Genomic DNA, 17,065 nt, shown 5'->3' with positions numbered 1-17,065 from the left:
CATTTAAAGAAAAATGATCACATGTGGGAAATGTAATTGGAGGTGAGCCCTAAGTCCAAAGGGAAGAGTGCACAGCTTACAATGTAATGCATTGCTATGTCAGCTCTGGGTCCCACACATCACAGGCTTTGCAGACTCTGCCCTTGGACAGTCAACATGCATGTTTTCTCTGCTACAGACAAATAATCACAAAATCAAGATGCTAATTACCAAGACAATGCATCACCTATCAGTGGAAAAAAAAATCTATCCAATCCACTGAAAGGAGCAAAGAAGACATGATGTATTTGTTCATTTATACACTAGAACAAGTTAAAATCAGTAACTAACTGCAGCATGGATTCCAGAGGAAAAAAATACATAAGAAACCTGATTTGTCTTGGCTGCACCAGATCATTAATATTTATATGGAATTGTTTAAATCCAGAAGTTGCAAAACAGCTCTCAGAAGCTACAATCAGCATATTAAATATGCATATTGAGACAGAGATACAGACTGGGGGAGGGAGAGAGAGAGAGGAGAGATACCATTTGACTATTTAACTGCCCTCACACATTTCCCTGATACAAGTTAAAATAAACCCATGTAGTAATATTGGAGCTGTTCCTCTAGCAATGTTTTTCAATGCATTTGTCTGCAAAGTCAATGTTATGCTTGTATCTGGCTGGGCTCTTGTAGCCCTCATTGCAACCTTCATTTACATGTCACTCACCCAGGGAGGCAGATGTGGGCCCACTGCAAACCCTTCCCACCCATCTGTCCCTGGGTAGCATTTTCTTTCTGCGTGGCTCCATCACTCCTGCTTGGTTGGGATGCCCCTTGCCAGGACTTTCTCCTGGACCCCAGCACAGTTTTCATGTCTTTACCCAGATGCCCCCCAACTACCTGCCCATGACCTTGGATGCCCTGTGACTCTCAAGAGAAAACTTGGGTTTTGTGCTGATTCCGAATCTACCAGAGCCTAAAAGATGCATTCATTAGATGGGATTCAATTTACTATAAATCTGGGGACGTTAAAAAATAATGAACTTAAGGATAAAAGTGGGATCTGGTGGGGTGCACGGAACATTATCCCAGTGTTACCGGAAAGGAGTCCCGATCCAGACCTCAAGAGAGGGTTCTTGGACCTCATGCCAGAAAGAATTCGAGGTGGGTCCATAGAGTAAAGTGAAAGCAAGTTTATTAAAAAAGTAAAGGAATAAAAGAATGGCTACTCCACAGGCAGAGCAGCCCCAAGGGAGGGCTGCTTGTTGGCTCTTTTTATGCTTGTTTCTTAATTATATGCTAAACAAAGGGTGGATTTTTCATGATTTTTCTGGGAAAAGAGTGAGCAATTCCAAGAACTGAGGGTCCCTCCCCTTTTTGGACCACATAGGGTAACTTCCTGACATTGCCATGGCATTGTAAACTGTCATGGCGCTGGTGGGAGTGTCTTTTAGCATGGCAGTGCATTGTAATTAGCATATAATGAGTAGTGAGGAAGACCAGAGGTCACTTTCGTCGCTATCTTGGTTTACCTTAACCAGCCCCTGTTCAAGATGGAGTCACTCTGGTTCAAATGCCTCTGACACCCACACTTATGGATGATTATGAACAACACCATCGAGTGTGTGGAATCCGTGGAGCTCCAGTTCCACACAATGCACATGTTCTAAGCACACAACTTTGAAAAAAAGAAAGAATAATACAAATTTCAAAAGAAGTCTGTTTTTGTGACAAGGTTTAGAGAGAACATGAAAAGGTTGTTTATTTTGGTAAGATAAATGATTAGGAAGATGGACAGGTGACAGCTGCGGAGAAACCCAGGGCATTTTGTTTCAGATGTTTGGGAAAGTTCCAGTTCAATTATTGTGTCAGGCAAAGGTTGACTGCGGCTGTGCTCCTGGTTGGGGGCAATTGAGGGGAGGAGAATGAACTCCCCTGGCGTTCCTTCAGATATTCTTCTCCCCATTTGTCTGCAGGAGCAGGTATCCACTGCACCCCACAGTGCCTGACGAATGTCTCTGCTCGTTTCCTTGTGAAGAAAATTCTTCTGGGCTAAGGATGAGTTGTTTTCAGAACACACCGTTTCTATATGCTGCTTTCTGACAACTCCTCCTGATGGTCTACTCCACTAACAATGCAATGCTCCCTCGCTGAGAATGCCCTGTCAGTGGACAGACCCTGCTTTGCACTCAGGGCTTCTGGCCCTCCGCTGCCATCCCAGGCCTGTGTCCATGTGTCCCTTCTGCTGCATACAGCTGAAGTCCTGTGATTTACTTCCTCCCTGAGGCACTGACTCAGGGCACGTCTGTCATTATCGTTTCCACTTACCGTGCAGGAACAAGCCAGAAAGACCAGGAAATTAACACCTCTTGTGAACAGCTCTCACCTATGGGCACCTCCAGCCCTCACCTCCCTGATCAATGGCAGAGCTTGGAGCACTAGGAATGAAGCTCTCCCCAGAAGTCCCCATGGGTTGGGGACACTTTTCTACAGCCCTGCCAAAGGCATGTGCTCAGAGGATTTGGCAGCATGGTTTGATCTTAGCCACAGACAATCTCTCCCAACTCTGGACACTTTTTGGTAATGCTGCATTTATAAGCCACATGGTTCATCTTTAGGAAATGACCAAGCAGAACACGGGTGTGCACATCTTTGCATCAGACACAAACACAACCAGCATTTAAATGAGCACCTACAATGTGGCAGATTCCATGCCCAGTGGCTCTTTGTAGCATTTAAATAAAGATTGTTTCTTTATTTGCATTGGATTGAGCTGTATGGTCTTCATCCCATGTCCTTACACTCCTCATTAGCCTTGATAGCACTGTGTTGGTTACTCATGCAGTGCAAAGAGCCATTTAGAATGTCAGTTAGCACCAGAAGAAATAAGAATTCAAGTGACAGATAATCTAGGTCCTTCAACCAAGCTTCCAATTTTGTAGTTAAAAATATTTCTGTTATAAAAATAATATATTCTCTGTATAAACAATTAAGGAAACAGAAATATAGATTTCTGCTTCTGAGAATGCCAGACTGGTAACTCTTCTGCAGAAGACAGCTAAAAATCCTTAAAGAAACATTAAAGAAAATATTTTATAAAGCATTGAAGAGATAAGAAGATGAGCGATTATCAGGCCAAGGCCAGGGAGAGGACAGTAACTCAGAAGGGTGGACCAGGCATATGAGGACACATACGCCCTAGGGATGTTTGCTGACCATAAGAGGTGTCTGAGAGGATGAGTTTTGGGTTACTTTGTGAGATGGTAGGAATCCAAGTTGGATTTCAGAGCCCAGCGAAGAGGGAGATCCTGTAAACCAGCCATAGGATGAAGCACCAAAGAGCTAAGCCATGAGGGAAAAGGTGACATGAAAGTACACCAGCCCCCCATGAGCTACAGCCCAGTTCTGCTTCACCTCGGAGCTTGAGTGTGGACTAAGATGGTCTTGAATTTTTTGTGCTGTATGTGCTGGAAGAACAGCAAAGAAATAACCTATCTGAAGAAAGGTGGCATCATCCTAATCTTCAAAATATTACTATGAATACTTTGTCAAAAACAATGACCAGCATAAAATCAGCAACATCTGAGAAAATATACCATGAGTGAGAACAAGGAAAAACAACAAACACCCAGACTCACAGGGATCCCAGGTATCATAATGATCAGGCATAGACTATAAAATACCTCTGCTTACTATGTTCCAGGAAATAAAACAAAGCTTGGAAGTGTTGGCAGGTGATTGAAACATACAAGAAGGGTTGTAGGTGATCTGAAAAAGAAGACACATGGGAATTCTAGAATTATAATATTTAAAAAATATATATTATAATGGGTTTGGCAGAATTTGAGACACAACTACAGAGGAAACTGTGGACCAGAATTCTATACCTAATGAACATACCTGCAAGAATAAATGTGATAAAAAGACATTTCCAATAACATAAAACAGAGAGTGTTTACCACAAGAAAAGCCACTCTAAAGGAAATTCTAAAAGATGTTCTTTAGGCAGAAGGGTATCATTCAAGCTGGAAGATAAAAAATTTAGGAAGAAATGAGGAGCAAAGTAGTGGAATCTAGGGATTTCTACAGTTAAATATCAACAATGTAAAACAATAACATTGTCATTTTGAAGTATTTCTTCCTGTCTGTCTATCCATCCATCCCCAGAAAAGATGATCTTCTCTTTAGTTCTTAAAGGCCCAAATTCATATTTTAAAAATATTGTTAAAATTGATTATTTTGATGAAACTGACAAAATCCTAGAAAAATATAAGTTGCCATAACTGATACGAGAAACAACAGAAAGCCTAATCAGAGATATTGATATTAAAGAAAAGAAATCACTAATTTAAAATCTTCCTATGAGAGAAGTCCAGGCTCAAAGAGCTCCACCAATGACTGCTATCAAAGATTTGAAAAATGGATCAGTTTTAAATAAATGTTCAGAGAACAGAAAAAGGGAACTCTTCACAACCAGAGTAACACTGATATCAAAACTTAATGAAGAAATTACCACAAAGGATAATATACATCAATCTCTCTCGTGAACAGAAACACAAAAATGTTAAGCAAAACAGCACACAAATTCAGCAACATATACAAATTATGATCAATTAGGGTTTATTCTAGGAATGCAAGGTTGGTTTAACATTTCAAATCAGTCAATGTAATTTATATTAGTAGATTAAAGGAAAATATTCATATAATTGTTTTTCATTTGCACAAAAAGCTTTTGGTAAATCCAACACCCATTAATGATTTAAAAATGAGTTATCTAAAGATCCTACTTAACAGTGAAATGTTGGAAATTTTTCCATTGAGACAAGATAAGAGTGCCATTCAGATGCAATGTGGCTTTTGCAAGTGCAGTAAGGAAAGATGAAGACATGGGCTGGGCGTGGTGGCTCATACCTGTAATCCTAGCACTTTGGGAGGCCGAGGCAGGCGGATAGCCTGAGGTCAGGAGTTCAAGACCAGCTTGGCCAACACGGTGATACTCCATCTTTATTAAGAATATAAAAATTAGCCAGGAGTGGTGGCAGGCACCTGTAATCCCAGCTACTCAGGAGGCTGAGACAGGAGACTTGCTTGAACCTGGGAGGTGGAGGTTGCAGTGAGCTGAGATCACGCCATTGCACCATTGCACTCTGGTCTAGGCGACAAGAGCAAAACTCCATCTCAAAAAAAAAAAAAAAAAAAGAAAGATGAAGACATGAAGGTTGAGGAACTCAAACTTAGGTGGTAAAATAATAAAAATGTGCCAGAAAACTGTGTCCTGTGGAGGTCATTCCAGTGGTCATCGGGTGGGGAGGAAAGACAGCGATAAGGAGGAAGGATGGCTGGAAGGTGCTAGTCCTTCTACCCTGGGGGTTCCAGGGACATTCCTGACCTGGGTGATGGTGACTTGGCCACTTGCTTTAAAATAATTTGTTAAGCTATACATTTATGTTTCTATTCTGACTGTTATTTTCAAACTAGGAAAGATTTGACAATCCCCTTCACATTAACGGTGCTAAAACAAAGACACATTCAGGAAGGAAGAGAAAAACCACCCATTGCCTACAGAGGGGGTAATTTTCTTCCAGTCTCTTTTCCTTTTTTCTAACTTTCAAAAATGTATAATAATATATCACATATGTGGAAAGCTCGATAGTTTTTGTGAAGACATATGAAAGAAATTACTTGATTCTTCCAACAAATGACTGTATACTGTAGCATAACTTTTTAAAAATTTGTACAAATTTGTGAGATACCTCTGAAATTGTGTTAGATGTATACAATGTGTAGTGACAAAGTCAGGGTATTTAAGGTGTCCATCTTCTGAATATAATAGAGTTTTGTTTAACTATAGTCACCCTACACTGTTACCAACCATTGAATGTATTCCCTCTACCTAACTGTACATTTGTACCCTGTAACCCACTTCTCTTCATCCTCCCCCAGCTACTCACTCTTCCCAGTCTCTGTTATCTACCTTTCCACTCTCTACCTCCATGTGATCAGACTTTTTAGCTCTCATGTGTATAAGTGAGAGCAGGTAGTATTTGCCTTTTTGTACTTGGCTTATTTCACTTAATAATCTCCAGTTCCATCCATGATGCTGAAAATTGCATTATTCCATTCTTTGTTATGGCCAAATCATATTCCATTGTGTATCTATACCACATTTTCTTTATCCATTTGTCCACTGATTGGCACTTAGTTTGATTCCATATTTTTGCCATTGTGAACAATGCTTCAGTAACTATGAGGGTGTAGGTATTTATTTGATATAATTATTCCTTTTTCTTTGGGTAGATACCCAGTAGTGGGATTGCTGGGTCAAAGGTATTCTATTTTTAATTTTTTGAGAAATCTCCATACTGCTTTCTATAATGGTTGTACTAGTTTGCATTCTCACCAACAGTATATAAGAGTTCCCATTTCTCTGCATACTTAGCAACATCTGTTATTTTGTCTTTTTAATAATAGCCATTCTGACTGGGGTAAGATGATGATATCTCATTGTGATTTTGATTTGCATTTTTCTGATGATTAGTGGTGTTCAGCATTTTTTCATACATCTGTTAGCAGTTGGTCTTATTTTGAGAAATCTATCCAAATCCTTTGCCCACTTTTTAATGGGATTATTTGGAGGTTTTTTTCCTGTTGTTTGAATTTCCTGTATATTCTGGATATTAATCCCTTGTGAGATGTATAGTTTGCAAATATTTTATTCCTTTCTGCAAGTTGTATCTTTACTCTGTTGATTATTTCTTTTGCTGTGCAGAAGATTTTTTGTTTAATTAAGTCCTGCTTGTCTATTTTTGTTTTGGTTGCCTGTGCTTTTGAGGTCCTAGTCATTAATTTTTCGCCTAGACCAATATCTAGGAGAGATTTCCCTAGGTTTTCTTTAGTAGTTTTACAGTTTTTGGTCTTATTTAAACTCATTGTGTGTTGCTTTTTGCGTATGATGAAAGATAAAGGTCTACATAGTGTAAATTTTAAAATCACAAAACTGACCTTTTGTTGGAGGGATAAATGGAGAATAACTGATAAGACATAATTAAAAAATGTTTCCATGGGAAAAATAGTAAGCCAAAACCAAGCAGTGTTAAACTGAAAAGCAAATGAGGTCATGAATGAGATTGGACTAGAATCTGTCGGAGCCGATCCTGAACACATAGAGGTGCTTGTGGATTTCCTCACAGTTTCATCCACTGTGGGCCCCTCCCAGTCCTGGCGTGTAACGAACCTGCTGTGTGATCCTGAATACCTTAAACAACCTTGCTGGGCACTGACTTCCTCACTTGCTGGGTACAATAGAATTTGCCTATTTCAGGATTCTCTTGAAGATGAAATAAAACTCACTGTAAACTTGCTGTGAAACAGTGGCTCTGGGTATATCTGAAGGATTTTAAAACAGCACAGAACCTGATTTGTACAGACCTGGATTCCAATTTGTAAAATTTATCATCTGTAAAATGGTGATAATACTAGTACTAATTTCATGGAGCTGCTGTGGGAATTAGGTGCAATTGTGCATCTAAAGCACTTTGCCCTTGCTGCCGTTCTTGTTTCGTGAGTGCATGGTGGCAAGCCCTCCACTCCATACCCTGCACAGTGCCTGTCTGCAGCAGCGCATTTCTTGGCTCAATAGAGAACTGGAGCTGTGGCCAGGGAAGGCTTGCCGCTGACACCCAAACAGGCCCCTGCCGCACTCAAAACAGGGCTGTCCTGGTGAGAATGTTATTACCCTCTTTAACATGGGTTCCAATTTGGCTAACACAGGTTGCACTCTGAAAAAACGATTGATGTCAGCTTATTATATAACCCAAATTGTCATTCGATGTGAGGTGGTGTGGACCAGAATGCACCTCTATGCTGCAGTTTTGACCTCCTTGAGTCCTAGGAGGAAAGGCAGTCTTCTGTGCTTTCTGATGAGGGCACCAAAGCTATGGAGGGGCTAAGGTGCTGCTCTGATTCTTGCATGCTGAGGTGACTCTCAGTTGATGCTTTTGCTTCCAGAGGGAGAAATATCAGACTCACCTCCTGTGTCTCAGTGTCCCTCAGCCTTGCTGTCTTTCAAGCTCACGAACTGCTTGCTCTGTCCTGGCCTTTCCAATGGGCAACTTTATGCAGGCCACATCAGTCCACTGCCTGGGGTCTGTGGCTCTTCCCATCACCACCAGCTTGACAAACTCCAGCCCAGGCTCCCAGATTCTGGTCTCCACAGCAGCTCTGGAGGAAGCAGGGTCTGGAACTTGTTAGTGTAGGGAAGTTCATTCCCTGTGGGGCAGACTTTAACACTAGGAGCTACACTGCCACTTCCCTCTCCATTTTCCCTCTGCTGTCTCAGTGAAGCCTACCCAGAGACCTGCTAGGAAGTGGAAGCTAGAGGGGAAGGCACTATACTATGTTGCCCTGCCTCCTTCCACACCTCCCTTCCATTTCCTTCGTGTTCCCTGGCCTGGCATCACATTTCTAAATAAGGCCTCAGAACTCCAACCTTTCTGCAGGTTCTGTGTTCTAGGGAGCCCAGTCGAGTTGATGGACTCAGATATTTCTGTCCAAGGCTCACCACACTGAGTGCATCACACAGCTGTCATGTTAGGGATCTCAGAGCCTCTAGGAAACACAGTGGCCAGAATTCCAGCCCTGATCCACCACAGACTCACCCAGTGAGTCTGTGTAAATGCAGCCCACTCCCAGCCTTAGCATCCCTTCCAGAACAAGGAAAAAAGTGGAAGAAATGCTGTACTCTTTAATATCTTGAGCTCTTTGGAAAAAAGACACAAGATGGGATAAGGCAGCCAAGGGGGAAACAAACTGTGTCCTGAAATAATATAGCAGGAACAAGGGAAATTACATGCAGCCATTTCCATAACACAAAGCCAGAATCTTTTCTGCACTCTCTATTTCTTTCCTCCCAAACTGCACTTTTATGTGCAGACAAATGTACAATGGACATCCATTATCTGTCTCCTGGGGAGAGCTGCTGGGACAGTTCTTCCAAATGTGTTCTGGAAGAGGACCATGGAAAAGGACACGAGGTGAAGAAGGAGGAGGGAATTCAGAGAGAAATCTGTTCATGGACTCCCAGTGGAGGACAGGGTCAGACAGCCTTCAGCACACCCAGGGTACTGCATTCCCCCCTCCTCAGCACTCAGAGGCTCTTTGCGCCCCACCAGCAAGGGGTGTGCCCCCCTTTACCATCTACACAGGCTGCAAATGCCTGAGCAAGGAGGATGCTTTGTGACCAGTGATATCCATTGAATCCAATGAGACTAAACATGCGAACGTGGCAGGTGTCCAGTTGACGGCCAACGAATTGATCTGAAAGGGACTGGGGGAGATTGAGGACGCAGAGCTTATATGTCCCGGCACTGACTGCTGAAGAATTCTGAAAGCAGGGGAAGGGCTCCAAGTGGGGTGAGGGTGAGAAACAACTTGTAGGTAAAACACCACGAGTCAGGAGTGTAAGAAAAGGTTTGGAGGCCAGGCCCGGTGGCTCATGCCTGTAATTCCAGTAGTTTGGGAGGCCGAGCCAGTCAGATCACTTGAGGTCAGGAGTTCGAGGCTAGCCTAGCCAACATGGCAAAACTCTATCTCTACTAAAAATACAAACATTAGCAAGGCATGGTGGCGGGAGCCTGTAGTCCCAGCTACTTGGGAGGCTCAGGCAGTAGAATTGCTTGAATCCGGGAGATGGAGGTTGCAGTGAGCTGAGATCATGCCACTGCACTACAGCGTGGGTGACAGAGTGAGACTCCATCTCAAAAGAAAAAAAAAAAAGATTTAGCGACTTCACATTTAATTATCTCCTAAATGAGTAATTGGCAAAATAAACACATAAATACACATTAAAAATGAGTTGTTTTTAAAAAAATCAATACAAAGAAAATCACTTAAAACCATACACTTATATGGAAATTAAACAACCTGCTCCTGAATGACTTTTGGGTAAACAATAAAATTAGGGCAGAAATCAAGGAATTCTTTGAAACTAATGAGAACAAAGATACAACATATCAGAATCTCTGGGACACAGCTAAAACAGTGCAAAGAGGGAAGCTTATGGTGCTAAATGCCCACATCAAAAAGTTAGAAAGATCTCAACTTAACAACTTAACATTACACCTAGAAGAACTAGAGAAACAAGAGCAAACTAACCCCAAAGCTAGCAGAAGACAAGAAGTAACCAGAATCAGAGGTGAACTGAAGAAAATTGAGGAGTGAAAAACCATAGAAGAGATAAACAAATCCAGAAGTTTGTTCTTTGAAAGAATAAATAAGCTTGATAGACAACTAGCTAGACTAATGAAGAAGAAAAGAGAGAAGGTCCAAATAAACACAATCATAAATTTAAAAAAACTCTCAGAGACTACCATGAACCCTTCTATGCACACCATCTATAACACCTAGAAGAAATGGATACATTGCTGGAAACACAAAATCTCCCAAGATTGAACCAGGAAGAAATTGAACACCTGAAAAGGCCAATAATGAGTTCCAAAACTGAATCAGAAATAGAAAGCTTAGCAACCGGAAAGGACTATATGGCTTCATAGCCAAATTCCACCAGATGTATAAACAAGCGCTGGTACCATTCCTACTGAAACTATTACAAAAAAGTTGAGGAGGAGGGACTCCTCCTTAACACATCCTATGAGGTCAGTATCATCCTGATACCAAAACCTGGCAAAGACTTAACAGAAAAAGAAAACTTCAGGCCAATAGACGTAATAAACATAGATGTAAAAATTCTCAGCAAAAACCAGAAGCACATCAAAAAGCTAATCCACCATAATCAAGAAGGTTTTATCCCTGGGATGCAAGGTTGGTTCAACATATGCAAACCAATAAATGTAATTCACTACATAAACAGAAATAAAAACAAAAACCATTTGATCATCTCAATAGATGCAGAAAAGGCTTTTGATAAAATTCAGCATCCTTTCATATTAAAAACCATTAATAAACTAAGCATCGAAGGAACACACTCAAAATAATAAGAGCCATTTATCACAAACCAAAAGCCAATATCATACCGAATGGCAAAAGTTGGAAGCATTCCCCTTGAGAAATGGAACTAGACAAGGATGTCCACTCTCACCACTCCTGTTCAACAAAGTACTGGAAGTCCTAGCCAGAACAATCAGTCAAGAGAAAGAAATAAAAGGCATCCAAATAGAAAGAGAAGTCAAACTATCTCTGTTGGCAGATAATATGATTCTATACCTGAAAGCTCCTAGATCTGATAAATAACTTCAGCAAAGTTTTAACATACAAAATCAATGTGCAAAAATCAGTAGCATTCCTATACACCAACAACACCCAAGATTCAAGAAAGCAATTCCGTTCACAATAGCCACAAATGGAATAAAATACTTAGGAATACAGCTAACAGGGAGGTGAAAGATCTCTACAATGAGAATTATAGAACGCTGCTCAAAGAAATCGGAGATGACACAATCAACTGAAAAAATATTTCCTGCTCATTGATAGGAAGAATCGATATTGTTAAAATGGTCATACTGCCTAAAGCACTTACAGATCTAGTGCTATTCCTATCAAATTACCAATGACATTTTTCACAGAATACGAAAAAAAGTTATTTTATAACTCACATGGAACCACAAAAGAGCTCAAATAGCCAAGGCAATCCTAAGTGGAAAGAATAAAGCTGGAGGCGTCATGTTACCTGACTTCAAACCATATTAGAAGGCAACAATAACCAAAACAGCATGGTACTAGTATAAAAACAGACATATAGACCAATGAAACAGAATAGAGAACCCAGAAATAAAGCCATACACCTAATCTTCGACAAAGTCGACAAAACAAGCAATGGAGGAAGAACTCCCTATTCAATAAATGGTGATAGGATAACTGGCTGGCTAGCCATATGCAGAAAGTTGAAGCTGTATCCCTTCCTTACACTGTATACACAAATGAATTCAAGATGGATTAAAGACTTAAATGTGAAACCTACAATTATAAAAACCCTGGAAGATAACCTAGGAAATACCATCCTGGACATAAGCCTTGGCAAAGATTTCACAGTGAAGACATCAAAAGCAATAGAAACAAAACCAAAAATTGATAAACCGTACCAATTAAACTAAAGAGCTTCTGCACAGCAAAAGAAATGTTCAACAGAATAAACAAACAACCTACAGAATGGGAGAAAATATTTGCAAACTATTCATCCAACAAAGGTCTAATATCCAGAATCTATAAAGAACTTAAACAAATTAACAAGCAAGAAACACCCGCATTAAAAAGTGGGCAAAGGACACGACGGATTTTTTTCAAAAGAAGACATACATGAGGCCAACAACCATATGAAAAAATGCTCAACATCACTAATCATTAGAGAAATGCAAATCAAAACCACAATGAGAAATTCTCACACAGTCAAAATGGCTATTATTAAAATGTCAAAAAATAACAGATGCTAGCAAGGTTCTGGAGAAAAGGGAATGCTTTTACACTGCTGGTGGAAGTGTAAATTAGTTCAGCCATTTTGGAAAGCAGTGTGGCAATTTCTCAAATAACTTAAAAGAGAATTACCATTTGACTCAGCAATCCCATCACTGGGTATACACCCAAAGGAATATAAATCATTCTACTATAAAGACATGTGTGTGCATATGTCCATCACAGCACTATTCCCAATAGCAAAGACATGGAACCAACTAAATGCCTATCAATGGTAGACTGGGTAAAGAAAATGTGGTACATGTACACCATGGAATACTACATAGCTGCAAACAAAAGGAGATCATGTCCTTTGCAGCAACATGGATGGAGCTGAAAGCCATAATCCTAAATGAACTGACATAGGAACAGAAAACCAAATACTGCATGTTCTGACTTACAGGTGGAACCTAAACATTGAGAACACATGAACACAAAGAAAAGGAACAACAGACAATGGGGCTGACTTGAGGAAGGAGGGTAGAAGGAGGGGAGGATCCAAAAATTACCTATCAGGTACTATGCTTATTACCTGGGTGATGAAATAATCTGTACATCAAACTCCCATGACATGCAATTGACCTATACAACAAACCTGCACATGTGCCCTTCAACTTTAAAGAAAGACAAACTGAGTTTTTCCAGCAGCAGTGGGCCAGAGTGTGGACATTGAGCTGAAGTCCTCAGGATTTCCTGATTTCTCCCTACTTTCAGATGATCTTACTGACCTCAACTTTTTCCATGGGCAAATCAACTTGTTCTTTCCATATTAAAAAACTGCGGGCCATACGGGGTGGCTCACACCTGTAATCCCAGCACTTTGGAAGGCTGAGGCAGGAGAATCATTTGAGCCCGGGAGTTTGAGACCAGCCTGGAAAACAAAGAGAGATCCCCATCTCTACAAAATATTGAAATTAGCTGGGTGTGGTGGCAGGCACCTGTATTCCCAGCTACTTGGGAAGCTGAGGTGTGAAGATAGCTTGAGTTTAGGAGGCTGAGGATGCAGTGAGCCATGATCATGCTGCAGCACTCCAGCCTGGGCAACAAAGTGATACCCTGTCTCAAAAATTAAATAATTAATTTTAAAAACCTGGAAAGTGTGGGCAAATCATCCAAGTCTGATTATGATGGCCCTGTTGATTAGTTCATCAACAGCCTGGCAGCTCAAGAACACAACTAAGAAAGCAAATTCCAATTGCTGGCATTGTTTGGATCTCTGGGAGGAACCCATGTCCCCACACTCTCTGAGCAATGTCTTGACGGTGGTTACAGGAAGGTTTAGGCTCTTTCTGGGAAATGGACAGAAAACATTGCATCCCACACACCAGCCATAAATAATTAGAATTAATATACAGAGTAAGACTGAGAATGGAAGCACTTAATTCCTGTTGGAACAATGATGGTGTCGTGTCCCTTAATGTCCTACAAGGCTTACTTGAGTGACAAGTTTTCACACCTAAATCCCATAATTGTTCCCTCCACCTTTGCAGAATTTGCAGAGCATCTTATTCAGAGGAGTAAGAACAGCTTGTACGTGACTTATACTTCTACTCTGCTACACAGCATCAAATTCAGGAGAAATAATAAATACCTTTAGTACATATCATTACCCAAGATTGCTTGGTTCTCTCCCATAATTTAATATGATCCAGTTTTAATGGAGTCAGGGAGAAGGACAGACTTATCCCTGGGAGCTAGAAGCAGGGCTGCTATTTAACTGAAAACAAGAGGCAAGGATATCAGACTTCTATAGTTCTTCCCTATGTGGGTATTTGTAATGTCAAAAGCAAGACTATGATTTCCTCTAACACTTGGGCAGTATTTGGTGGAATCTGTCACTAAGTGCACTAATCACTGACCATTGACCCAGAAGTGGGCAATGATGGTGGGGGCACCGAATCCTGGCTCTACCCTTGGAAGCATGACCTGGGAACAGCTACATGACTCTTGCAGCCTAATACCTCATCTGCATCTGCCCCAAGAAGTGTGTGATGTCACGTATGTGCAAGGTGCTTGGTGCACAGGGGGGCTTTTTATTGCTCCCCTAACTGTCCCCCCATTCTCCTTCCCACTGTATTTCACAACATCTGTTTTCCTCTCTTTTGGGTCATTTTCATTATGAACAAGTATGCTATCATTTCTCCCACTTAAAAGCAAAAACGAAAAACAAAAGAACACTCTTGAGATGACCTCATTAAATAGCACCCCATTTCTCACTCTCCATTTACAGCAAAACTCTTCAAAAAAAAAAAAAAGACAACTAGTTGTACTATGTCCAACTACTCTCTTTGCACATCCATATGTATATTTACAGACAACGTCCCATTCTGTCTCTCAGGCTTGGGTGCAGTGGTGGGATCATAGATCACAGCAGCCTTGAACTCCTGGGCTCATGTGATCTTCCCACCTCAGCCTCATGAATAGCTGTGACCACAGGCACGAGCCACCACGCTCAGCTAATTTTTAAATTTTTGTATACATGGGGTCTGTTGCACAGGCTGGCTTCAAGCAGTTCTTCTCCGTAGGCCTCCCAAATACGTGCATTTTCTAAATGTTTTAATTGAGTATAGTATTCTTAAAAGTGTACACACACAAAAAAAGGTGTAAATAAAGCTCAACGAGTTTCCACAAGCATACAGCCAGCACCCACAAGACCCTCCACGCCCCTCTGCTGTGCCTGCTGATCCAAGTCCCAGCAGTGCAGCTCTGCGTCGCTGGATGGTTCCCTTCCTCTCGCTCTGGAGTCCGCTCCTCGGTGCTGCCCCTCCCTGCATGCCTGAAGCTGCTCATCAGTGGTCAATGCTCCCACGGGCCCCTCATCACCACGCCGGTGCTTGATCCCCAGCTCAGGCCTTACACTCCTACCCTCGGCCCAGACGTCTCCCTGGAGCCCCCATGGTTCGGTGCCTCCACGCAGAGGCCGACAGCTCCCGGACTTGAGAGGCCCCGCTGCCTACCCGGCTGCAGGAAACCCCTGGTCCAGGGCATCCTTCCCTTCCCTCTTCCTTTCACACTGCAACCTAAGCCTAGGGGACATTCACCCAGAAGACACCCCGCAGCTCCCCACCGCTTATGAAATTCCCAGCCACTCCTGCAGCGCAGGTCTCCACGGTTCTCCGGGTGACCGTTGCCGCCGCCTTGCGCCTCCCCCTCTGCCCTGTCCTCTGAAGGCTCCCGGGAGCATGTGGCCATAGGGGCTTCTCCTCCGCTCAAACCCCGGAGGCTTCTTATCCCAAAGTGGAAGCCTCGCTCGGTTACAGCCTAAAGAGTCTCGGGGTCTGCCCCTGTTAGCCCCGCCTTGTTAGTTATCCCTACCCCCATTCCCCACTCCACACCCGCGGCCCCCAGCCCCGCCGCGCCGGCCCCACCTGCCCCACGTGCTCCCCCCAGGGCCTCAGCACTGCAGGCCTCTCTGTCTGGAAGCTCCTCCCCAAGGGCTCCCCCTGGCTCAGCCCGCGGCTTTATCAGAAGACACCATCCTCTCCGCGAGCCCCGCCACGGCCACCCTGTTTAAAATGTTTCTCCCAGCTCCACACTCCCCATGTCCATCCGCATCTAATAGCCAGTGAGTAAAACGCAGAACAGTAAAGCTGACGTTGCAAGGAAGAGAGGCAGGCGACGAGCACGTTAGCTCTGAGAAGTGGGATTTGGTTTGCTCTGTTCACTGCTGCATGCCCGGCACTTACTGAACACGTGGGAGGTGTTTACTAATCAGTGGGTAAATGAACGGATTCCAAGGGGCTTTGCTATTAGCTAGGTTGCACTCTTCTAGATTTTCAGTACCATAAAAAGATTCTCTTTTTTCCCCTAGTTTGCCCAATTCCCTTTGCTGGTACTATTCATAAAATTCATAATCTGCTTCCTAATACCCTTTTCTCATTTAATTATTGTTATAATGTTGCAGTTAGTAAAGGAAAGAAACATTTTATGAAATGAAATTAGATCAAGACATAATAAATGCTTGGATGCAAAGACGTCTGCCAGCAGTCAACACAGGAACTCTCGGGCCTGCCCCGAGCAGGTCCAGGCCCAGTGCCCGCCTTGGGGCAAGGCTCTGGCTTTGGTCCCCGGCTGCCCCCGTCACATGGGATGGAGTGAAGTGCCATGAGGACCAATGCCATGTCATGCTCAGACAGGCTTTCCTCCCCTGCCAGCCTTTCCAAGCAGGGTGGGGGGATGGTGAATTTAGAAGCAAGGACTGTGGTTCTATTTTCGTTTGCAAACAGATAAAAGTCAAAGCTACATTGCAGAAAATGTGGCTTTAAGGGTTAGAAATATTAATATTTCCCTCATGTGCCTATACTTGCTACCTCTGTGATTTCTGTTACTTATTAAATCCCTTGAAACTTCAGTTTTGTTAATCTGTAAAATGGAGATGATAATTTTCCACCTTCCGGACTCACCGCGAAGATTAAATAAGATAAAGTGTGTGCATTAACTAGCTGACAGCAGCCACTCAGCCAATTATGGGATTCATGTCTATCCTCAGTATCATTCACAAATGTCAGTTCCTAGATGAAGCCACACCACCATAATTGCACACACCCACACCCTCCTCTGTATGAACTGGTTTACAAAGCGTGCTTGCAATGGGGGCTGGATGGAACATCGTTGGGC

At 42.4% G+C, this 17,065-nt stretch overlaps 1 protein-coding gene across 6 annotated transcripts in view; it reads right to left on the bottom strand.

Annotated features, from left to right (window-relative positions):
• SYNDIG1 (synapse differentiation inducing 1) overlaps positions 1 to 17,065 on the bottom strand; it is a 206,034-nt gene that overhangs the window by 66,725 nt on the left and 122,244 nt on the right. For 2 of the 6 annotated variants that reach the window (XM_054541650.2, XM_063720689.1), the window contains exon 4: positions 4,590 to 8,222. The exons of 3 other annotated variants lie outside the window; for them this stretch is intronic. In XM_054541650.2, coding sequence (XP_054397625.1) covers positions 8,148 to 8,222 — 75 coding nt within the window. In that variant the 3' untranslated portion in view covers positions 4,590 to 8,147. Of the gene's footprint in view, positions 1 to 4,589; positions 8,223 to 17,065 lie in introns of those variants that run through there. One more of the 6 variants, XM_054541649.2, reaches the window with a different exon arrangement.

Source organism: Pongo abelii, chromosome 21, assembly GCF_028885655.2.
Source record: "Pongo abelii isolate AG06213 chromosome 21, NHGRI_mPonAbe1-v2.0_pri, whole genome shotgun sequence".
In the NCBI taxonomy this organism is placed as follows: Eukaryota; Metazoa; Chordata; class Mammalia; order Primates; family Hominidae; genus Pongo; species Pongo abelii.
The sequence above is the reverse complement of the archived record's forward strand: the minus strand, read 5'-3'. Positions and strand labels throughout refer to the sequence as shown.